The sequence below is a fragment of the Mustela nivalis genome (genome assembly GCF_964662115.1).
Source record: "Mustela nivalis genome assembly, chromosome: 13".
NCBI classification, from domain to species: domain Eukaryota; kingdom Metazoa; phylum Chordata; class Mammalia; order Carnivora; family Mustelidae; genus Mustela; species Mustela nivalis.
In genome coordinates, this window is record NC_139032.1 from 81,667,105 (window position 1) to 81,692,262 (window position 25,158).

A 25,158-nucleotide genomic window follows, 5' to 3' on the forward strand; every position below is an offset into this window, starting at 1 on the left:
ATGTTTATTTTTCCGATCCAAGAGCATGGAATGGTCTTCCATCTTTTTGTGTCTTCTTCAATTTCTTTCATGAGTGTTCTGTAGTTCCTCGAGTACAGATCCTTTACCTCTTTGGTTAGGTCTATTCCCAGGTATCTTATGGTTCTTGGTGCTATAGTAAATGGAATCGATTCTCTAATTTCCCTTTCTGTATTTTCATTGTTAGTCTATAAGAAAGGCATTGATTTCTGTACATTGACTTTGTATCCTGCCACGTTACTGAATTGCTGCATGAGTTCTAGTAGTTTGGGACTGGAGTCATTTGGGTTTTCCATATAAAGTATCATGACATCTGTAAAGAGAGAGAGTTTGACTTCTTCATTGTCAGTTTGGATACCTTTTATTTCTCTTTGTCTGATTGCTGTTGCTAGGACTTCTAATACTATGTTGAACAAGAGTGGTGAGAGTGGGCATACTTGTCGTGCTCCTAATCTCAACGGGAAGGCTGCAAGCTTTTTCCCATTGAGGATGATATTTGCTGTGGGTCTTTCATAGATAGATTTGATGAAGTTCAGGAATGTTCCCTCTATCCCTATACTTTGAAGTGTTTTAATCAGGAACGGATGCTGGATTTTGTCAAATGCTTTTTCTGCATCAATTGAGAGGACCATGTGGTTCTTCTCTCTTCTTATTGATTTGTTCTATTATTGATTGATTTGCGAATGTTGAACCGTCCTTGTAACCCAGGGATGAATCCCACCTGGTCATGATGGATAATCTTTTTAATGTGCTGTCGGATCCTGTTTGCTAGGATCTTGTTGAGAATCTTAGCATCCATATTCATCAGTGATATTGGTCTGAAATTCTCCTTTTTGGTGTGGTCTTTGACTGGTTTGGGGATCAGGGTAGAGCTGGCTTCATAGAAAGAGTCTGGAAGTTTTCCTTGTACTTCAATTTTTTGAAACAGCTTCAGGAGAATAGGTGTTATTTCTTCTTTGAAAGTTTGGTAAAATTCCACAGGGAATCCAACAGGTCCTGGGCTCTTGTTTTTCAGGAGGTTTTTGATCACTGCTTCAAACTCATTACTAGATATCGGTCTATTCAGGTTGTCAATTTCTTCCTGGTTCAATTTTGGGAGTTTATAGTTTTCCAGCAATGCATCCATTTCATCTAGGTTGTTTAACTTATTGGCATATAACTGTTGAATAACTTCTGATGATTGTTTCTACTTCCTTGGTGTTTGCTGTGATCTCTCCCTTTTCATTCATAATTTTATTAATTTGAGCTTTCTCTCTTTTCTTGTGGATTAGTGTGGTCAATGGTTTATTGATCTTATTGATTCTTTCAAAACCCAGCTTCTAGTTTCATTGATACATTCTACTGTATCTCTAGTTTCTGTCTCATTGATCTCTGCTCTAATCTTGATTATTTCCCTTCTTGTGTGTGGAGTTGGTTTGATTTCTTGTTGATTCTCCAGTTCTTTAAGGTGTAGAGACAGCTTCTGTGTTCTGGATTTTTCAGTTTTTTTGAGGGAGGCTTGGATGGCTATGTATTTCCCCCTTAGGACCGCCTTGGCTATATCCCATAGGTTTGGGACCGAAGTGTCTTCATTGTCATTGGTTTCCATGAATTGTTTCAGTTCTTCTTTGATCTCCTTGTTGATCCAAGCATTCTTAAGCAAGGTGGTCTTTAGCTTCCAGGTGTTTGTGTTCCTTCCAAACTTTTCCTTGAGATTGAGCTCCAGTTTCAAAGCACTGTGATCTGAGAACGTGCAGGGAATAATCTCAGTCTTATGGTATCGGTTGAGTCCAGATTTGTGACTGAGTATGTGGTCTATTCTGGAGAAGGTTCCATGTGCACATGAGAAGAATGAGTGCTCTGCTGTTTTAGGGTGGAATGTTCTGTATATATCTATGAGGCCCATATCGTCCAATGTGTCATTCAATGCTCTGGATTCTTTATTGATTTTCTGCTTCAATGATCTGTCTATTACTGAGAGAGGCGTGTTAAGATTTCCTACTATTAATATATTCATATCAATATGACTCTTTATCTTGATTAATAGTTTTATTATGTAATTGGCTGCTCCCATATTGGGGGCATGGATATTTACAATTGTTAGATCATCTTGGTGGATAGTCCCTTTAAGAATGATGTAATGTCCGGGCGCCTGGGTGGCTCAGTGGGTTAAGCCGCTGCCTTCAGCTCAGGTCATGATCTCAGGGTCCTGGGATCGAGTCCCGCATCGGGCTCTCTGCTCAGCAGGGAGCCTGCTCCCCCCTCTCTCTCTCTCTCTGCCTGCCTCTCCATCTACTTGTGATTTCTCTCTGTCAAATAAATAAATAAAATCTTTAAAAAAAAAAGAATGATGTAGTGTCCTTCTGTATCTCTGACTACAGTCTTTAGTTTAAGATCTAATTTATCTGACCTAAGAATTGCTACCCTGGCCTTCTTTTGAGACCCTTTGGCATGAAAGATGCTTCTCCATCCCTTCACTTTCAATCTGGGTGTATCTTTAGGTTCAAAATGGGTCTCTTGTAGACAACATATGGGTGGGTCCTGTCATTTCATCCAATCTGCAGCCCTGTGTCATTTTATGGGCACATTTAGGCCATTCACATTGGGAGTGATTACTGATAGATACATTTTTATTGACATCGTGTTACCTTTGAAGTCTTTCTTTCTGTAGATTGTCTCTATACTTCTGTTCAATGTTATTCTTGGGATTATTCCTTTTTTATAGAATCCCCCTTAATATCTCCTGCAGTGTCGGCTTAGTGGTCACATACTCTTTTAAGCCTTTCCAGTCTTAGAAACTCTTTACCTCTCCACCTATTTTTAATGTCAGTCTTGCTGGATAAAGTATTCTTTTTTTGTTTGTTGGTTGGTTGGTTGGTTGGTTGGTTTTTTGTGTTTTTTTAAATTTATTTTTTATTTATTTTCAGCATAACAGTATTCATTAGTTTTGCACCACACCCAGTGCTCCATGCAATCCATGCCCTCTATAATACCCACCACCTGGTACCCCAACATCCCACCTCTCGCCCCTTCAAAACCCTCAGATTGTTTTTTAGAGTCCATAGTCTCTCATGGATAAAGTATTCTTGGCTACATGTTCTTCTCATTTAGTGGCCTGAATATATCTTGTCAGCCGTTTCTGGCTTGCCAGGTTTCTGACGTTATTCTGATGGGCTTTCCTCTGTATGTAAGGAGCTTCTTTGTCCTAGCTGCCTTCAAAAGGGCCTGCCTACAATTATAATTCTTCATTCTTACTATTAGGTGTCTCAAGGACTTTTGAGGAATCTATAACCTTGGGGGGAGACCACTGTGCCTCAGTACATGAACGCTGGTTCTATTCGTGAGATTGGGAAAATTTTCATGGAGAATTTGTTCCACTATATCTTCTAGACTTCTTTGTTTCTCCCCCCCTTCAGGGATTCCAATAATTCTGATGTTGGAACATTTCATGGCATCATTTATTTCCCTGATTCTGTTTTTGTGGCTTCTAAGCTGTTTGTTCCAGGCTTCCTTCTGATCCTTTCTATCTGTCCTCCAGATTACTAATTCTATCTTCTATCTCAGTTACCCTAGCTTTTAGAGAATATAGATTAGGTTGGAACTCATTGAGAGCATTGTGAACATCATCGCTGGTGGCTTTCAGTTCTGTCCTAACATTGTGAACATCATCCCTGGTGGCTTTCAGTTCTTCCCTAATCAATTCCGTTTGGTCATCCATGGCTTTCTCCAACCTAGCTATTGCCAGGATAATTCTTAGCCTGAATTCCCTTTCCGACATATTGTCTATGTCAATAGCCATTAGCTCTGTTACAGAAGGCCCATCCTCTGAATTTTTATTCTGTTGGGCATTCCTCCTCCTAGTCATTTTGGTGAGAGATGGCTGAATGGATGTAGCTGGATGTATCGACCATGGTGCAGTCAAGGTTCTCCCTCAAACACTTCTGAGCAATCAGGAGTCCCCACCCAAACGAAAGAAAAAAGAAAGAGAAAAAAGAGAAAAAGAAAAGAGAGGGAGAGATACAGGGGGAAAAAAGAAATATAAAAGAGAAGGCTCAGCCCAAATGGGCCCCAAGGTAAGATTTATGACGTATAGAAAGACAGACAAACAAAAAGACTGATAAAAGTATATGACAAGAGAGAAATTATATATATATATATATAATATATATATATATATATATATATGCAAAAAAAAAAAGAACCTCATCAAAAAGAATGCCAAGTATAAGATTTATATGCTATCAGAACAAACACAAATACACAGAAACACTGGCGGAAGAAAAAGATGGGAGAGTGGTTATAAATTCTCAGAGTGGGCAAGGAAGTTATTTTGATTCTTCCTGGATGTATCTTGATATTTTTGTTAAAGGACTCAACTTTCCTAAGATAAGGCAGGATTAAAAATTGGCTAACCTATAGGGGTAGCACTGATTGGGGACGGGAATTACCTTGAAGTTTAACTCTATATGAATCTTAAAAAATAAAAATAAAAAAAGAATAAATTAAACTAAATTTTTTTAAGTTAAAAATAAAAAAGCAACAGAAAAACATGGGTATATGTATCAAAAAGTTTAGGTTAAAATGTTATTATGCAATTTGATGTACTGGACATCTCATTGTGATGGTAAATAGGTTAAAAAATTATCTATATTTACCTTAAAGATACAGATGTAGTGAAAAGAAGGGCCATCTGTACCCCAATGTTTATAGCAGCAATGGCCACGGTCGCCAAACTGTGGAAAGAACCAAGATGCCCTTCAGTGCATGAATGTATAAGGAAGATGTGGTCCATATACACTATGGAGTATTATGCCTCCATCAGAAAGGACGAATACCCAACTTTTGTAGCAACATGGGACGGGACTGGAAGAGATTATGCTGAGTGAAATAAGTCAAGCAGAAAGAGTCAATTATCATATGGTTTCACTTATTTGTGGAGCATAACAAATAACATGGAGGACAAAGGGAGTTAGAGAGGAGAAGGAAGTTGAGGGAAATTGGAAGAGGAGGTGAACCATGAGAGACTATGGACTCTGAAAAACAATCTGAGGGTTTTTGAAGGGGTGGAGAGTGGGAGGTTCCGGGAGCCAGGTGGTGGGTATTGGAGAGGGCACGGATTGCATGGAGCACTGGGTGTGGTGCAAAAACAATGAATACTGTTACACTGAAAATAAATTTTAAAAATTAAATTTAAAAAATTATCTATATATTAAAAAAAAAAAAATGAACCAGAATAGTGGGAACAAGTTAAAAATAAAAGTTGTATCTATGAAGTAGTGGTGGTTTTTCTCTTGTCATCTTCCCCCCCCCCCCACCCCTCCACCCCCGCCATTGGCTTTCTGGAGGAGGGGCCTGCCACGTGAGTTTTCAGGCAATGTTCCCTGAGTTAAGTCCTCCGGCCCCCGCCCCCCACCCAAGGGAGTGGGCTCTGAAGAAACCAGTTTTTCAGGCTTTTGTTCTCTGGAGCTTTTTATATTTGTTTGTTCGTTGTTGGGTTTTTTTTTTTTTTCTCTCGTCTTGACAGCTTTTGATGGTTTTTGGAGGTCTAGAGGAAACCAAACTGCACCCAGACCTCCCTCTCAGAGAGAAGCCTCAGTCTGTCCCCTCTGCGTGCTATAGAGCACATAAGTTCCCCCTCAGCTGCTGGCAGAGCAGGTTCCGAGTCGCAGTCCCTGGAGACACAGGAACTCCTGCTTGTACCCAAAACCATGACAGCAGTGGCTGTCTGGGCAGCTCCAAAGTGCCAGAGAGTTTCCAAGCAGTGATCGCACACTGAGATTTTCCTGCTGGCCCAGGCTGGGAATGCCCGGTCTTTCTGGGTCTGAGAGTGCCGGGCTGGCACCTGCACACAACTCTCTCAGGGTAGGGCGTGGGGCACGACCCAGACTATGATAGCACGGCCTGGCACTCGCGTGGGTACTGGAAAAAGACTGTGCTTCTGCTGGCTGGTGAGGCTCACAGCCCCTCATGGGAGCTGGACCCCATACGCTCTCATGCTGGCGGCTCAGGGACCAAGAACTGGTTTCTCCACCGCACTCTCTCTGGCTCAGTGCCAGGGAGGGGTAGCTGTGCTGGGGCCCGGGGACTTAAGCCCCTGTCCCTAACTGCCCCGATTCCCACAATTTCCCACCGCAATCCTTTGCTCTTTTTGAGTGCTTTCAACCAGACTCCAAGTTAAATGCTGGTCCCCAGACGCAGGGCACTCTCGTATAGGGGTATTACTTTCCAATGGGTAGCCTCTGGTGGCTCCCGCCCCCTTTTGTTTATCTTCCAATATCAGTCCAACGTTCCTACTCCACTTTACCTGCCCACTGGCATCTTCTGCCTCTGTAGAGATCCAGACGTGTGTAATTCTGATCTCAGGCTGATTTCATGGGTGATCGGAGTTCTTCAGGAGGTAATCAGCTTACTTTAGGGTACAGGTTGAAATGGCACCTCCTTCTACTTCCCTGCCATCTTGTCTCTCCCTTCCTAATGACTTTTTATCTTCAGTTGTTGAGAAAATACTGCTGGTACAACTATATGTACGCTTTTGCTTAATCTTAAAGCATGAGTTGTCTCTCTATGATTATCTCTTCCTGAATGTTTGCCTCTCTAAGGTTACATCAGAAAAAAATCCATGATATATATGCTTTTTTGCCATGTTTGGATGGCTAGATGGCTTCTAAGCTTATGCGATTACTAATAATGATGCAAAAAATTTCTGAAAATAACTGATTTTCATATATTCACAGTCCATTACATTTAATATTCTCAAAAGTAGAATACCTAAGCAGTACCTTTTTAGGGCCCTTTATCCATTCTGCCAAGATGCCCAAATGAGAGTGCCCAATTGTCTCCATCTTCTCCATATTTTGATGTTCACATTTCCCCCTTAATTATAACAGATATGATAGAGAAAATGGTATCTCCTTGCTTTAGTCTTAACTTCTCTGATTGTTGGTGAAGAAACTATTTTTCTGAATCTGTTAAATATTTTTTTCATTTTGCTCTTTCTAAATGTTTTAATTATTTTATTTCCAGTGCAATTAACATACAGTGTTAGATCTTTTTTTATTTAAATGCAAGTAGTTAACATACAATATATTATTAGTTTCAGGGTGGAGTTTAGTGATTCATCAGTTGAACCCAGTGTTCATTCTACCAAGTGTCGTCCTTAATGCCCATCACACAATTACCCTATAACCTCACCCACCTCCCCTCAAGCAACCTGTTTGCTCCCGACAGGTAAGTCTGTTACGCTTTGCCTCTCTCTGTTTTTATCTTATTTTATTTTTCCTTCGCTTTCCCTATGGTCATCTGTTTTGTTTCTTAAATTCCACACATGAATGAACTTATATGGTATTTTTCTCTGGCTAACTAACTTTTCTTAATATAATACCTTCTAATTCCCTCCACATCATTTCAAGTGGCAAGAATCCACTCTTTGCGATGGCTGAGTAATATTCCATCACATATATGTACATATATATATTTATACCACCTCATCTTTATTGACTCATTCGCCGATGGACCTCTGATCTCTTTCCATATTTTGATAATTGTGTACAATGCTGCTCTAAACGTTGGGGTGCATGTACTCTGTTGAATCACTATTTTTGTATCCTGTGGTCAGGAGGAGCAATTCCTGGGTCAAAGTGTATACCTATTTTTAGCTTTTTGAGGAACAGTATAAGAGGGTTCCCATTTCTCTATATCCTCGCCAACATCTGTTGTTTGCTGAGTTGTTCATTTTACCATTCTGGCCAGTTGAGGTGGCATCTCATTGTGGTTTTGATTTGTATTTCCCTGATGCCAACTGATGTGGAGCATTTTTCCCCTGTCTGTTGGCCATTTGCATGTCTTCCTTATAAATGTCTGTTCATATCTTCCCTCCATTGCTTGACTGGATTTTCTTTTTTCTTTTTTCTTTTTTCTTTTTTTTTTTTGGCATTTTAGGAGTTTGATTAGCTATTCATACATTTTAGATACTAGCCCTTTATCTGATACATCATTTACAAATATCTTCTTCCAGTCCACAGGTTGCCTTTTAGTTTTTTTATTGTTTCTTTTCCTGTACAAAAGCTTTTATCCTGATGAAGTTCTAGTAGTTTATTTTTGCATTTGTTTCCCTTGCCTTTGGACAAGGTCTAGCAAGAAGTGACTACAGCTAAGGTCAAAGAGGTTCCTGCCCATGTTCTCTAGGATTTTGATGGATTCCTGTTTCATGTTGAGGTCTTTCATCCATTTTGAATTTATTTTTGTTTATGGTATAAGGAAGTAATCCAGTTTCATTCTTCTACATGTAGCTGTCTGATTTTCCCAACACCATTTGTTGAAGAAACTGTCTTCTTTCCATTGAACATTCTTTCCTGCTTTGTCAAAGATTCATTGACCATAGAGATGAGGGTCCATGTCTGGGTTCTCTATTCTGTTCGATTGATCAAAGTATCTGTTTTTGTGCCAGTACCATATTGTCTTGATGATTACAGCTTTGTAATATAACTTAAAGTCTAGAATTGTGATGCCTCCAGTCTTGGTGTTCTTTCTCAATATTCCTTTGATGATTCTGATTCTTCTGGTTCCATACAAATTTTAGGATTGTTTGTTCCAGTTCTGTGAAACATGCTGGTGTTATTTTGATAGCAATTGCATTGAATGTGTACATTGTGTTGGGTAGTACAGACATTTTAGTAATTGTTCTTCCAATCCATGAACATGGAAAATTTTCTTTTCTTTGTGCCTTCTTCAATGTCCTTCATTACTGTTCTATAGTTTTTTAGAGTATAGATCCTTTACCTCTTTGGTTAGGTTTATTCCTAGGTAATAAACTGGTTTATTACTGGTTTTGGTACAATTGTAATTCGAACAATTCCTTGATTTCTCTTTCTGCTGCTTCATTATTGGTGTATAGAAGTGCAACAGACTTCTATGCATTGATTTTATATCCTGCAACTTTGCTGAATTATCAGTTCTAGTAATTTTTTGGTAGAGTCTTTTGGGTTTACTACAGACTTATCATATTGTCTGAAAAGAGTGGAAGCTTGACTTCTTTGCCAATTTAAATGCCTCTTATTTCTTTTTCTTCTCTGATTGCAGAGGCTGTGTCTTCCAGTACTATGTGAGCAATAGTAGTGAGAGTGGACATCCCTGTTGTGTTCCTGATCTTAGGGGAAAACCTCTAAGTGTTTCTCCATTGAAGTTGATATTAGCTATGGGCCTTTCTGATATGGACTTTATGATATTGAGGTATTTTCCCACTATCCCTCCTTTGTTGAGGGTTTTAATCATGAGAGGATGCTGTATTTTGTCAAATGCTTTTTCTGCATCACTGAGAAGATCTTGTGGTTTTTAACCTTTCTTTTATTAATGTGGCATATCACAGTGATTGATTTGCAGATACTGAATCATCCCTGCAGTGCAGGAATAAATCCCACTTGGTCATGGTGAATAATCCTTTTAATGTACTGTTGGATTCTATTAGCTGGTATCTGGGTGAAAATTTCTGTATCTATGTTCAACAGGAATATTGGTCTATAATTCTTCTTTTTGATGGGGTCTTTGTCTGGTTTTGGGATCAAGCTAATGCTGGCCTCATCAAAGAGTTTGGAGCTTTCCATCCATATCTGTTTTTGTGGAACAGTTTCACCAAAAAAGGTAAACATTTGAAGAATGTTTGGTAGAGTTCCCCTAGAAAGCCATCAGGCCATGCATGGATTCTTGTTTGTTGGGATATTTGATTACTGTTTTAATTTCTTGTCTGGTTATGTGTATGTACGGGTTTTCTATTTCTTGAGCTCTTGTATTTTATATATTCTAGGAATTTATCTGTTTCTTCCATATTACCTTATTTGTTTCTAATAACATTTCTACTAACATTCTAATTTCTTTTTTCTAATATTTTTAAAATTTTCTTCTCAGTGTTCCAGAATTTATTGCTTATCCACCACAACCAGTGCTCCATGCAATACGTGCCCTCCAAAATACCCACCACCAGGTTCACCCAACCTCCCTCCCTGCCCCCATGAAACCCTAAGTTTGTTTCTCAGAGTCCACAGTCTCTCATGGTTCATCTCTGCCTCCAATTTCCTCCAACTCACTTCTCCTCTCCATCTCCCCATGTCCTCCATGTTATTCCTTATGCTCCACAAATGAGCAAAACCATATGATAATTGACTCTCTCTCTCTGCCTGACTTATTTCACTCAGCATGATCTCTTCCAGTCCCATCCATGTTGATACAGAAGTTTGGTATTCATCCTTTCTGATGGAGGCATAATACTCCATAGTATATATGGACCATATCTTCTTTATCCATTTGTCCATTGAAGGGCATCTTGGTTCTTTCCACAGTTTGGCGACTATGGCCATTGCTGCTATGAACATTGGGGTACAGATGGCCCTTATTTTCACTACGTCTGTATCTTTCACTACATCTGTACAAAGATACATCTGTATCTTTTGGGTAAATACCCAGTAGTGCAATTGCGGGGTTATAGGGTCGCTCCATATTTAATTTCTTAAGGAATCTCCGCACTGTTTTCCAAAGTGGCTGCACCAACTTCCATTCCCACCAACAGTGTAAGAGGGTTCCCCTTTCTCCACATCCTCTCCAACACATGTTGTTTTGGCCATTCTAACTCATGTAAGGTGGTATCTCAGTTTCTAATAATTCTCTCTCTCTCTCACTCACTCACTTTTTTTCTAATAACATTCTCTTACAAATTTCTATTTCTTTGGTATTGGTTGTGATCGCTCCTCTTTCATTCATGATTTAATTTATTTGGCTCCTTTCTCTTCTCTTTTTGATAAGTCTGCATAGGGATTTATCAATTTTGTTAATACTTTCAAAGAACCAGCTCCTAGTTTTGTTGGTTTGTTCTACTGCTTTATTTCTTCATCCTTAATTTCTCTTCTAATCTTTATTATTTCCCTTTTCCTGCCCGATTTAGGCATTGTTTGCTGTTCCTTTGCTAGCTCCTTTAGGTGTATGGCTAGATTGTGTATTTGCAATTTTTCTTGCTTCTTGAAGAAGGCCTGTGCAACTATATACTTCCCTCTTAGGACCATCTTTGCTGTACCCCTTTGATGTTTTCATTTTCATTTGCTTCCATGTATTTTTTTAAATTCTTCTTTAATTTCCTGGTTGACACATTCTCTCTTTAGTAGGATGTTCTTTAACCTCCATGGATTTGCGGTCCTTCCTAATTTATTCTTGTGGTTGATGTCAAATTTCATAGCCTTGTGGTTTGAAAATATGCATGGTATGATCTCGGTCTCTTTGTACCAGTCGAGGCCTGATTTGTGACCCAGTATGTGATCTATTCAGGAGAAGGTTCCATGGGCACTTGAAAAGAATGTCTCTTCTGCTTCTTTGGGATGAAATACTCTGAATACATCTATGAAGTCCATCTTGTCACTCAAAGCTCTTGTTTCCTTGATCTTCTACTTAGATGATCTGTCCATTGCTGTGAGTGGGGTGCTAAAATCCCCTACTAATACTGTATTACTATCGGTGAGTTTCTTTCGGTTTGTTATTAATTGATTAACACATTTGGCTGTTCCCGAGTTACAAACATATTTACAATTGTTAGATCTTCTTGTTGGACAGACTCCTTTATTATGATATAGCATTCTTCTTCATCTCTTACTACAGTCTTTGGTTTAAATCTAGTTCGTCTGAAATAAGGATGGATACTCCAGCTTTCTTTTGATGTCCATTAGCTTGATAAATCATTGTCCACTCCCTGACTTTCAATCCAGGGTATCATTGGGTCTAAAATGACTCTCTTGTAAGCAACATATTGATGTCTTGGTTTTTTATCCATTCTGATATCCTATGTCTTCTGATTGGACCCTTGAGTCCTTTTACATTGAGAGTAATTATTAAAAGATATGAATTTACTGTCCTTGTATTACCTGTAAAGTCACTCTTCCTGTAGGCTATCTCCATTCCTTTCTAATCTTTGTTACTTCTGGGCTCTCTTTCCACTCAAAGGGTCCCCTTTAATATTTATAACATGGCTGGTTTGGTGTTCATGAACTCCTTTAGTTTCTGTATGTCCTGGGAAACCCTTTATCCCTCCTTCTCTTCTGAATGACAGCATTGCTCGATAAAATCTTCTTGGATGCACATTGTTCCCATTTAGCACACTGACTACATCATGCCAGTCCTCTCTGTCCTGCCAGGCTCTGTAGACAGGACTGCTACCAGCCTTATGTGTCTACCCTTGTAAGTTAAGAATTTTTCTCCTGATCTACATTCAGAATTTTCTCTTTATCTCTGTATTAACCAACTTCCACTATAATATGTCACAGTGGGCACCAGAGTGGTGGATGATTTTTTTAAATACTCCTTACTATTTTTTTAAATACATGGTTACTACTACATAGGCACCAGAACATCTACCTACATTTCTATCATACAAAAACCTCTCATGAGAAGGGAATTTTCTGTATGTTTTCAGTGAACTCATGGAGCAGCAAACCACGATCTGAATTTACACAAGGGTATTTAATGCCTGAACTAGTTGTACTCTGTGGAATATACATTCCTTCTATGGGGGAAATAACATGTTTGATTATGGAGTGTGACCACACGACCTTCTAAGAGAATCACAGACAACGTACATACACACATAATAATTCCAAACCCAAAATGTCTGAAACCAGAACTTTGGCAGGCTACAGAGGTGCATAAGGAGGGGTTGTGATCTGTATGAGACAGTTCTGAACATGAACAACCTTCAGTTACATGCATCCACCCACCGAAAGAACGAATGTGAAAATAAAATGCTGAGCAATATGCCCAATTCACAGAAGAATATAAAAAGTATAATTCCAGGACACCTGAGTGCCTCAGTCAGTGCCCAGTCAACCTTTGGCTCAGGTCATGATCCTAGGGACCTGGGATCAAATCTCGCTTCAGGCTCCTTGCTCAGTGGGAAACCTGCTTCTCCCTCTGCCTGACTCTCCCCTGCTTGTGCTTGATCTCTCCCCCTCTCTATCTCTTTCTGACAAATAAAATCAATAAATGTGGTCAAAAAATGTAATTCTATTCACATAAAGGACAAATCCAGGCACGTTTAGAGTAGACTATATAAGGTAAGATCTATGTATGTGGGTTATCAAACTCAACAATGAAAGAGACTGCAGGGAGAGACCAAGGAAAGTGACAGACCACTCCCGTTTGGTAGTCAACAGTGTTACAAGATCCAGCTCAGCACAGTGTTCAGTCCTTAGCATGGAATTCGTTCCCTACCTCCCTCTTCCTCCAACCCATGCTCTCTCCCTTCAAAAATGAAAAAAATCTTAAAACAAAAAGAAATTTGGAGATTACACCATGAGCTTTACAGACAGGCTACATAGAATTCATAACTCTGATCACTGAGAGTATAGAAAACAAGAATATTCCCTCTACTATGTGACAGTTAAGTCTTGGTCATGTTCTCCATATACATTTTTTTGAAGATTTTGTCTTCCTTTTTTTTTTTTTGAGAGAGACCATGAATGGGTGGATGAGCAGAGGAAGATGGACAAGTAAATCTGGGCCAAGCTCAAATGCCAAAAACAGGCCAGTCACAGGACCCCCAAGATCATGATCTGAGCGAGAATCAAGAGTTAGATGCCCAAACAACTGAGCCACCCAGGCACCCCTGCTCCTGATATGTTTCATCTTCAATTTTTTTTTTCTTATTTTCTAGGACTGACTGTATCTCATCCGTGGGAACTGGGCTCTAATTAGAAAGTGTGACTCTATGATACAGATAATCCCCGTTCAGGATCAGGCCAGGAGGATGCAACCAAGCAGCATCTCACACAGGGGAAAAACCAGGAACCCCCCCAGGGATCCCAGCCCTGGTCATCTGAATGGCATTATCACTGATGCTGCCTGGACTCAGGGGGCCTTGATGCAGACAGGCCCGCTGGGATGTTGGACAATTGCCCCATCTGGGTTCTAACTAGGAGATTTGGGAATGGGTCCCAGGAGACTCTGCCTGTCAAAAGTCAGCAGCGCCTGTGCCTGAGATATCACCAAGACCGGAGTCTTTAGTCTGTGCTGTTCCTACAGACAGGGAAGGGCTCTGTAACTCTAGCCATGACTTCTCTAGCAAAACTGATCTGCTCCCTGGAAGTGTCAGAGACTGAGGCTGGCCAGCATGTCCAGGTAAGAACAGGATGGCAAGAGAGCCGTCTACCTTAGCCCCTTTGTAAGCATGCTTGCACACACACAGAGGCACACAGACACACAATCATACAAACACACACACACACACACACACACAGCACTAGACCTGCTCCTTCTGCTTTCCCTCTTCCTATGCTCCACCCCCATCTGCCAATCAATTTCTAGCTTTTCAGATCATGAGGAGGGCCACCTACCTTGAGGGTTCTTCACATCCCTGATGGTCTAGTCTGAGGTCATTGAAGAGAATGGGCTTAAGACCACCCTTCCCCAAGTCCCATCTGTGTCCTGGACAAAGGACACTTCCCTCTCAGTCCACTTGGATGGGTTTGGATCTGGAAACTCTCTCAGCCACCAAACCAAGTCAGTACTAGTAACTGACTCCTCTACATCCCGTCAGAGTTTACCAAACTTGTTCACACCCTCTCTTTGTCTAAAAACTTGAGCCAGCAAAAACTATTCCAGATACACTCATTCGTTCCCATTCTTCATTAATAACTGAGGTGGGGTGGGGGGGAAACGCTGATGATTCTGTGATTTGACCAAGTTTACACATGGTTTCAGATGCCAAAATGTCAAAGGCTTTGCCACTGACAGTTCTGAGTAGAGACATAACCCTTCAGAGGAAGTGCTGCTGACAGTGTCATGGTGACAGTGCTGGAGGTGGCTTTTGGTGTTCACACCTGACAAGTGGCAAGCCCAATTTGGAGGCACAGACCAGAACACCACAACCTCAAAGCACCCTCACATTATTAAAAACAGCAATTACAATACCAGACCCTATCTATTGAGCACTTACTAGGTGCCAGCCTTGGTCTAAACATTGCACTGTCATTTTTTTATCCCAAATTAATCCTCACAAACACTGGATTCATTGAACTCAGATGATTTAAAAGATATTACCCCATTTAAAAAGCTTAGCAACTTTCTCAAAACTATATCGAGAGTAAAGAGTGAGAGTGGGGCGTCTTGATGGCTCAGTCTGTTGGGCATCCAACCAGTGATTTTCGCTGGGGTCTGATCACAGGCTCCTCAGATCAGCCCTATGTTGGGCTCTTCCTCAGCAGAAAGTTCACTGGAGATTCTTTCCCTCTCCCTCTGTCACTCACCCTCATACACTCTCTCTCTTTCTAAACAAATAAATATTAAAGAAAAAAAAAGTAAAGAGTGGAGAAATTCTGTCCACCTCCCAAGGATCCATTATGTTTTTATCACAACCCTAAATAAACAAGACATGAAGACATATTGCCACTGACGGTTTGTCGACTTTGTTCTCAACACCATCAAACAGGAATGTGGGAATTTCTCATCTTGACTGCGCATCATGGTTGATAAAGAAACTTCATCGGTTTCCAGTCTTTGGTCCCCTCAACACGCCTATCAGGTAAGGCTAGCATGCATATCTTACAGAGAAGGAAAGTAAGGCTCCAAGTGAAAAAAACTGTCCCTGAGTTTAAAAATGCATATAAGGAACAGAGCTGTAACAGGGCATCTGATGCTTTTCCACTGCATTGTATGCCCCTGCTTCACAGTCATCAACTGTGACCAACAATGGAAGGAGTCTCACCACCCTCGATAGTACCCTCCCTCCGTACATGTTATCTCAGTCATCACCTCAATGACTCCGTGAAGGTGCTGCACATGATCTAAATGAGGAAACACACAATCAGAGTTCAGAAAGTGACCGAGCTCAGACCAAGATAAGAGACAGAGAAAAGCTTCCCATCCTGTCTCCAGGACATCAAAGCCCAGAACATAAAAAGAAAGGTGGTGGTGGCGAGGTTGATGAGAACAATGAAACTGGTCTGTCGTTAATAAGAGAACACATCTGTTTCCAACGTTCTCGTGTCCACGGTGACACAGCAGAATGGTTCTCTAAGGCAAAAGTCACTGGAACACCCCACTACACCTAAAGACCCCTGGTCTCCACTGGCTCCTCTCTGGAGAGACGACTCCACAACTCCTCCACCATCTCCCCCAGGATGCACTCTCACACTCACACACATACACACAGGCTCCCTGCAGTGCCCACAAAATCCTAGTAGATGCAGGACCCCAAAATGAGTTCCAAAAGAGAAGAAACCAAGCTTGTTGTTCTAAGTCTTTTAAAAAGAGAGCTGAATTTGCCAAAGTTCTTTCATGGATGGAATCCCATCCATGCCAAAAACTTGCTACATGACAGGAATCTAGAACCCAAACTACAGCTCATTCTCAGGCCTCATTACCATAGTCCACGACCCTCAACGTTTACAAACCCAGAGTTATAGCCGCTAGTGATTCTCAGTGACCTTTTCAAAGAACATAGAAAATCAGATCAAAGCCCTTGTGGTCTGTATTATTCAGGGCCTACCTTATTTAAGCAAAATTCTCTTCATAATTTCCTCTACTTAAGGAAATCAGAAACCACACGAGCATCTCCGACTTCCTGCTCCTGGGCTTCTCTGACCACCCAGAGCAGCAGTCTCTCCTCTTTGGACTCTTCCTGGGCATGTACCTGGTCACTGTGTTGGGGAACCTGCTCATCATCTTGGCCATAGTTTCTGACCAGCACCTCCACACTCCCATGTACTTCTTCCTGGCCAACCTGTCCCTCATTGATACCTGCTTCTCCTGCACCATTGTCCCCAAGGTACTGGTGAACACCATCACTCAGCACCACACCATCACTTATACTGGCTGCCTCGTACAGATGTATTTCTTCATGGCATTGACCCTGCTGGATGACTTCCTACTTGCCGTGATGGCATATGATCGCTATGTAGCCATCTGCCTTCCTCTCCACTACACCACCATCATGTGTCCCCAACGCTGCCTGCTGCTGGTTGCCACATCCTGGCTCTGCGCCCACCTCCTGGCCTTCTCACTCACCCTTCTCATGGCTCAGTTCTCCTTCTGTGCCTCCCATTCCATCCCACACTTTTTCTGTGACCTTCTCCCTGTCCTCAAACTTGCCTGCTCAGACACCCAGATCTTTCAGGTCATGATGTTTGCTGAAGCAGCCCTCGCAGGTGTGGTCCCTCTCGCCTGTGTCCTGGTCTCTTATGCCCACATCATGCACACCATCCTCAGGGTCCCCTCAGCTGGGGGGAAGCACAAAGTCTTCTCAACCTGTGGCTCTCACCTGTCAGTTGTCACGCTCTTCTATGGGACACTTTTTCTGGTGTATTTCCAGCCATCATCCTCCTACTCACCAGACACTGGAATGGTTGTATCTGTGATATATACAATGGTCACCCCCATGCTGAACCCATTCATCTATAGCCTGAGGAACAGAGACATGAAGCGGGCTCTATGGAGGCTCTCAGGCTGGAGAAGATACTCTACTCTGTAAGAGGTCCTGCCCCAGACTGACAGATTACGCTCTCTGAAATGTCTTCTCCCTGCACTTCTCCACAGCAATTTTGAAAACTCAAATTCAAGGCTAGATGAATGCTTGCAATCATGAGCAGGTTCATCAAACATAGAATGCCTAACTAGACAGAAGGAGAATAAGATGAACTTGCCAAGGACACAGATACAACCAGGAAGAAGGAGTGCCCAGCCATTCCTACATGGTGACTTGATTAGCATACAGATGTCCAAGAAGATTCAAACCACACAGTGGGAATCGCCAAAAGAAAAACATCAGCCAGTACTCGGGTTCTGGGTTGAAGCCAGGTACCAGCCCAGTCTATGACTAACAGGTCCCACTCACCAACAAGTAATGTTCACAAGAGTTGGAAGGGTCAAGTGCTCTCAGTTTCAGGGACCATTTCCAAGCCCAGCTTTTTTTTTTTAATTTTTTACTTTTTATAAACATATATTTTTATCCCCAGGGGTACAGGTCTGTGAATCACCAGGTTTACACACTTCACAGCACTCACCAAAGCACATACCCTCCCCAATGTCCATAATCCCACCCCCTTCTCCCAAACCCCCTCCCCCAGCAACCCTCAGTTTGTTTTGTGAGATTAAGAGTCACTTATGGTTTGTCTCCCTCCCAATCCCATCTTGTTTCATTGATTCTTCTCCTACCCACTTAAGCCCCCATGTTGCATCACCACTTCCTCATATCAGGGAGATCATATGATAGTTGTCTTTCTCTGCTTGACTTATTTCACTAAGCATGATACACTCTAGTTCCATCCATGTTGTCGCAAATGGCAAGATTTCATTTCTTTTGATGGCTGCATAGTATTCCATTGTGTATATATACCACATCTTCTTGATCCATTCATCTGTTGATGGACATCTAGGTTCTTTCCATAGTTTGGCTATTGTGGACATTGCTGCTATAAACATTCGGGTGCACGTGCCCCTTTGGATCACTACGTTTGTATCTTTAGGGTAAATACCCAATAGTACAATTGCTGGGTCATAGGGCAGTTCTATTTTCAACATTTTGAGGAACCTCCATGCTGTTTTCCAGAGTGGCTGCACCAGCTTGCATTCCCACCAACAGTGTAGGAGGGTTCCCCTTTCTCCGCATCCTCGCCAGCATCTGTCATTTCCTGACTTGTTGATTTTAGCCATTCTGACTGGTGTGAGGTGATATCTCATTGTGGTTTTGATTTGTATTTCCCTGATGCCGAGTGATATGGAGCACTTTGAGGGAGACAAACCATAAGTGACTCAATCTCACAAAACAAACTGAGGGTTGCTGGGGGAAGGGGTTTAGGAGAAGGGGGTGGGATTATAGACATTGGGGAGGGTATGTGCTTTGGTGAGTGCTGTGAAGTGTGTAAACCTGGTGATTCACAGACCTGTACCCCTGGGGATAAAAATATATGTTTATAAAAAATAAAAAATTATAAAGAATAAATAAATAAATAAATACATGGTTACTACTACATAGGCACCAGAACATCTACCTACATTTCTATCATACAAAAACCTCTCATGAGAAGGGAATTTTCTGTATGTTTTCAGTGAACTCATGGAGCAGCAAACCACAATCTGAATTTACACAAGGGTATTTAATGCCTGAACTAGTTGTACTCTGTGGAATATACATTCCTTCTATGGGGGAAATAACATGTTTGATTATGGAGTGTGACCACACGACCTTCTAAGAGAATCACAGACAACGTACATACACACATAATAATTCCAAACCCAAAATGTCTGAAACCAGAACTTTGGCAGGCTACAGAGGTGCATAAGGAGGGGTTGTGATCTGTATGAGACAGTTCTGAACATGAACAACCTTCAGTTACATGCATCCACCCACCGAAAGAACGAATGTGAAAATAAAATGCTGAGCAATATGCCCAATTCACAGAAGAATATAAAAAGTATAATTCCAGGACACCTGAGTGCCTCAGTCAGTGCCCAGTCAACCTTTGGCTCAGGTCATGATCCTAGGGACCTGGGATCAAATCTCGCTTCAGGCTCCTTGCTCTGTGGGAAACCTGCTTCTCCCTCTGCCTGACTCTCCCCTGCTTGTGCTTGATCTCTCCCCCTCTCTATCTCTTTCTGACAAATAAAATCAATAAATGTGGTCAAAAAATGTAATTCTATTCACATAAAGGACAAATCCAGGCACGTTTAGAGTAGACTATATAAGGTAAGATCTATGTATGTGGGTTATCAAACTCAACAATGAAAGAGATTGCAGGGAGAGACCAAGGAAAGTGACAGACCACTCCCGTTTGGTAGTCAACAGTGTTATGAGATCCAGCTCAGCACCAGATCTGTTCCATGATCTTGTAACACTGTTACTAGATCCAGCTAGCATGGAGTCAGCTTGGAAATCTTTCCCACCTCTCTCTTCCTCCTACCCATGCTCTCTCCCTCCAAAAATGAATAAATCTTAAAAAAAAAAAATCAGAGAGATACCTGGGTGGCTCAGTTGGTTAAGCTGCTGCCTTCAGCTCAGATCATGATCTCAGAGTTCTGGGATCGCATCCCACATCGGGCTCCTTACTTGACTGGAGCCTGCTTCTCTCTCTGCCTCTGCCTGCCATTCTACCTGCTTGTGTGCTCTCTCTCTCCCTCTCTCTCTCTCTCTCTCTAACAAATAAATAAAATCTTTTTTTAATTTTTTCAATTTATTTATTTTCAGAAAAACAGTATTCATTATTTTTTCACCACACCCAGTGCTCCATGCAATCCGTGCCCTCTATAATACCCACCACCTGGTACCCCAATCTCCCACCCCCCCACCACTTCAAACCCCTCAGATTGATTTTCAGAGTCCATAGTCTCTCGTGATTCTCCTCCCCTTCCAATTTACCCCAACTCCCTTCTCCTCTCTAACACCCCTTGTCCTCCATGATATTTGTTATGCTCCACAAATAAGTGAAACCAATGATAATTGACTCTCTCTGCTTGACTTATTTCACTCAGCATAATCTCTTCCAGTCCCGTCCATATTGCTACAAAAGTGGGGTATTCATCCTTTCTGATGGAGGCATCATACTCCATAGTGTATATGGATCACATCTTCCTTATCCATTCGTCCGTTGAATCTTGGTTCTTTCCATAGTTTGGCGACCGTGGCCATTGCTGCTATAAACATTGGGGTACAGATGGCCCTTTTTTTCACTACATCTGTATCTTTGGGGTAAATACCCAGGAGTGCAATTGCAGGGTCATAGGGAAGCTCTATTTTTAATTTCTTGAGGAATCTCCACACTGTTCTCCAAAGAGGCTATACCAACTTGCATTCCCACCAACAGTGTAAGAAGGTTCCCCTTTCTCCACATCCTCTCCAACGCATGTTGTTTCCTGTTTTGTTAATTTTGGCCATTCTAATTGGTGTAAGGTGATATCTCAATGTGGTTTTAATTTGAATCTCCCTGAGGGTTAATGATGATGAACATTTTTTCATGTGTCTGATAGCCACTTGTATGTCTTTTTTTTTTTAATATAATTTTTTATTTTTTATAAACATATATTTTTATCCCCAGGGGTACAGGTCTGTGAATCACCAGGTTTACACACTTCACAGCACTCACCAAAACACATACCCTCCCCAATGTCTATAATACCACCCCCTTCTCCCAAACCCCCTCCCCCCAGCAACCCTCAGTTTGTTTTGTGAGATTAAGAGTCACTTATGGTTTGTCTCCCTCCCAATCCCATCTTCTTTCATTTATTCTTCTCGTACCCACTTAAGCCCCCATGTTGCATCACCACTTCCTCATATCAGGGAGATCATATGATAGTTGTCTTTCTCCGCTTGACTTATTTCGCTAAGCATGATACGCTCTAGTTCCATCCATGTTGTCGCAAATGGCAAGATTTCATTTCTTTTGATGGCTGCATAGTATTCCATTGTGTATATATACCACATCTTCTTGATCCATTCATCTGTTGATGGACATCTAGGTTCTTTCCATAGTTTGGCTATTGTGGACATTGCTGCTATAAACATTCGGGTGCACATGCCCCTTTGGATCACTACGTTTGTATCTTTAGGGTAAATACCCAATAGTGCAATTGCTGGGTCATAGGGCAGTTCTATTTTCAACATTTTGAGGAACCTCCATGCTGTTTTCCAGAGAGGTTGCACCAGCTTGCATTCCCACCAACAGTGTAGGAGGGTTCCCCTTTCTCCGCATCCTCGCCAGCATCTGTCATTTCCTGACTTGTTGATTTTAGCCATTCTGACTGGTGTGAGGTGATATCTCATTGTGGTTTTGATTTGTATTTCCCTGATGCCGAGTGATATGGAGCACTTTTTCATGTGTCTGTTGGCCATCTGGATGTCTTCTTTGCAGAAATGTCTGTTCATGTCCTCTGCCCATTTCTTGATTGGATTATTTGTTCTTTGGGTGTTGAGTTTGCTAAGTTCTTTATAGATTCTGGACACTAGTCCTTTATCTGATATGTCGTTTGCAAATATCTTCTCCCATTCTGTCAGTTGTCTTTTGATTTTGTTAACTGTTTCCTTTGCTGTGCAAAAGCTTTTGATCTTGATGAAATCCCAATAGTTCATTTTTTCCCTTGCTTCCCTTGCCTTTTGCGTTGTTCCTAGGAAGATGTTGCTGCGGCTGAGGTCGAAGAGGTTGCTGCCTGTGTTCTCCTCAAGGATTTTGATGGATTCCTTTCGCACATTGAGGTCCTTCATCCATTTTGAGTCTATTTTTGTGTGTGGTGTAAGGAAATGGTCCAATTTCATTTTTCTGCATGTGGCCACTTGTATGTCTTGATTGGAGAAGTGTCTGTTCATATCTTCTGCCCACTTTTTGATATGTTTGCCTGTTTCGTGTGTGTTGAGTTTGAGGAGATCTTTATAGATCCTGGATATCAACCTTTTCAGAGATTACACCCAGAGCTTTACAGACAGGCTACATAGGATTCATAATTCTGACCACTGAGATTATAAAAAATAAAAATATTCCTTCTGCTATGTGACAGTTAAGTCTTGGTCATGTTCTCCATATACATTTTTTTTGAAGATTTTCTTTCTTTCTTTTTTTTCTTTGAGAGAGACCATGAATGAGTGGATGAGCAGAGGAAGACAGACAAGTAAACTCTGTGCCAAACTCAAATGCCAATAACAGGCCATTCACAAGACCTCAAGATCACCTGAGCCGAAATCAAGAGTCAGATGCCCAAACAACTGAGCAACCCAGGCACCCCTGTTCCTGATATGTTTTATCTTCAATTTTTTTTCTTATTTTCCAGGATTGACTGTATCTCATCCATGGGGACTGGGCTCTAATTAAAGGGTGACTCTATGATACAGATAGTCCCCATTCAGGATCAGGCCAGGAGGATGCAACCAAGCAGCATCTCACACAGGGGAAAAACCAGGAGTCCCCCAGGGATCCCAGCTCTGGTCATCTGAATGGTATTATCACTGATGCTGCCTGGACTCAGGGGGCCCTGATGCAGACAGGCCAGCTGGGAGGTTGGACAATTGCCCCATCTGGGCTCTAACTAGGAGATTTGGGAATGGGTCCCAGGAGACACTACCTGTGAAAAGTCAGCAGCGCCTGTGCCTGAGATATCACCAAGACCGGAGTCTTTAGTCTGTGCTGCTCCTACAGACAGGAAGGGCTCTGTAACTCTAGCTATGACTTCTCTAGCAAACCAAATCTCCTCCCTGGAAGTGTCAGAGACTGAAGCTGGCCAGCATGTCCAGGTAAGAACTGAGGCATATGGATGGCAAGAGAGCCAACTACCTTAGCCCCCTTGTAAGCATGCTTGCACATACACACAGAGGCACACAGACAAACACATAAACACACACAGAGCAATAGACCTGCTCCTTCTGCTTTCTCTCTATCATCCTACATCCCCATTTACCAATCAATTTCTGGTTCTTCAGAACGTGAGCAGGGCCACCTACCTCAGGGGTTCTTCATGTCCCTGATGGTCTAGTCTGAAGTCATTGAAGAGAATGGGCTTCAGACCACCCTTCCCCAAGCCCCATCTGTGTCCTGGACAAAGCACACTTCCTTCTCAGTCCACTTGGGTGGATGTGGATCCGGAAACTCTCTCAGCTACCACTCCAAGTCAGTACCAGTAACTGACTCCTCTACATCCCATCAGAGTTTACCAAACTTGTTCACACCCTTTGTCTAAAAACTTGAGCCAGCAAAAACTATTCCAGATAGATTCATTCGTTCCCATACTTTCATTAATAAATGAGGCAGTGGGGGCAGCTCTGATGATTCTGTGATTTGACCAAGTTTAAACATGGTTTCAGATGCCAAAATGTCAAAGGCTTTGCCACTGACAGTTCTGAGTAGAGACATAACCCTTCAGAGGTGGTATTCTTGATGCTCCTGATGCTGACATGGTGACAGTGCTGGAGGTGGCATTTGGTGTTCACACCTCACAAGTGGCAAGCCCAATCTGAAGGCATAGACCAGAACACCATAACCTCAAAGCACCTGCACATTATTAAAAACAGCAATTACAGGGCACCTGGGTGGCTTAGTGGGTTAAGCCTCTTCCTTTGGCTCAGGTCATGATCTCAGGGTCCTGTAATTGAGCCCCACATTGGGCTCTCTGCTCGGCAGGGAGACTGCTGCCTCCTCTCTCTGCCTGCCTCTCTGCATACTTGTGATCTCTGTCTGTCAAATGAATAAATAAAAAATTCTAAAAAAAGGGGCGCCTGGGTGGCTCAGTAGGTTAAAGCCTCTGCCTTCAGCTCAGGAAATGATCCCAGGGTCCTGGGATCGAGCCCCACATCAGGCTCTCTGCTCAGTGGGGAGCCTGCTTCCCCCTCTCTCTCCGCCTGCCTCTCTGCCTACTTGTGATTTCTGTCTGTCAAATAAATAAATAAAATCTTTTTTAAAAAATAAAAAAAAAAAGCAATTACAATACTAGACCCTATTTACTGAGCACTTACTAGGGCCAGCCTTGGTCTAAACATTACACCGTCATTTATCCCAATGTAATCTTCACAAACACTGGATTCATTGAACTCAGATATTATCCCATTTAAAAGATATTACCCCATTTAAAAAGTTTAGCAACTTTCTCAAAATCATATCAAGAGTAAAGAGTGGGAGTGGGGCATCTCGGTGGCTCAATCTGTTGGGCATCCAATCCTTGTCTGATCTCAGGTTCCTCAGATCAAGCCCTACATTGGGCTCTTACTCAGTGGGAGGTCCACTGGAGATTCTCTCCCTCTCCCTCTGTCTCTCCCTCACTTCCCACTCACTCACTCTCATTCTCTCTCTCTCTAAACAAATAAATCTTAAAGAAAAAAAAAGTAAGGAGTGGGGAAATTCTGTCCACCTCCCAAGGGTCCATTATGTTTTTATCACAACCCTAAATAAACAAGACATGAAGACATACTGCCACTGACCGTTTGTCGACTTTGTTTCTCTACAACATCAAACAGGAATGTGGGAATTTCTCATCTTGACTACACATCATGGTTGATAAAAAAAAATTCAGTGGATTCCAGCCCTTGGGCCCCTCGACACGCCTATCAGGTAAAGCTAGCATGCATATCTTACAGAGAAGGAAAGTAAGGCTCCAAGTGAGAAAAACTGTCCCTGAGTTTAAAAGGCACGTGAGGAACAGAGCTGTAAAGCTGTAAAGTGGGGCATC

General features: G+C 41.8%; 1 protein-coding gene and 1 long non-coding RNA gene across 2 annotated transcripts in view; both read left to right on the forward strand.

Moving 5' to 3' along the window:
* Positions 1–25,158, forward strand: part of LOC309846545 — a 762,900-nt gene that overhangs the window by 655,065 nt on the left and 82,677 nt on the right. The gene's annotated exons all lie outside the window — the stretch shown is intronic.
* On the forward strand, positions 16,562–17,491 carry LOC309847243 (olfactory receptor 1G1-like; the record flags this gene model as incomplete). Its single annotated transcript, XM_082697189.1, has 1 exon — positions 16,562–17,491. The coding sequence occupies exon 1, from the start codon at positions 16,649–16,651 to the stop codon at positions 17,489–17,491; it is 843 nt and encodes a 280-aa protein (XP_082553315.1). The 5' UTR covers positions 16,562–16,648.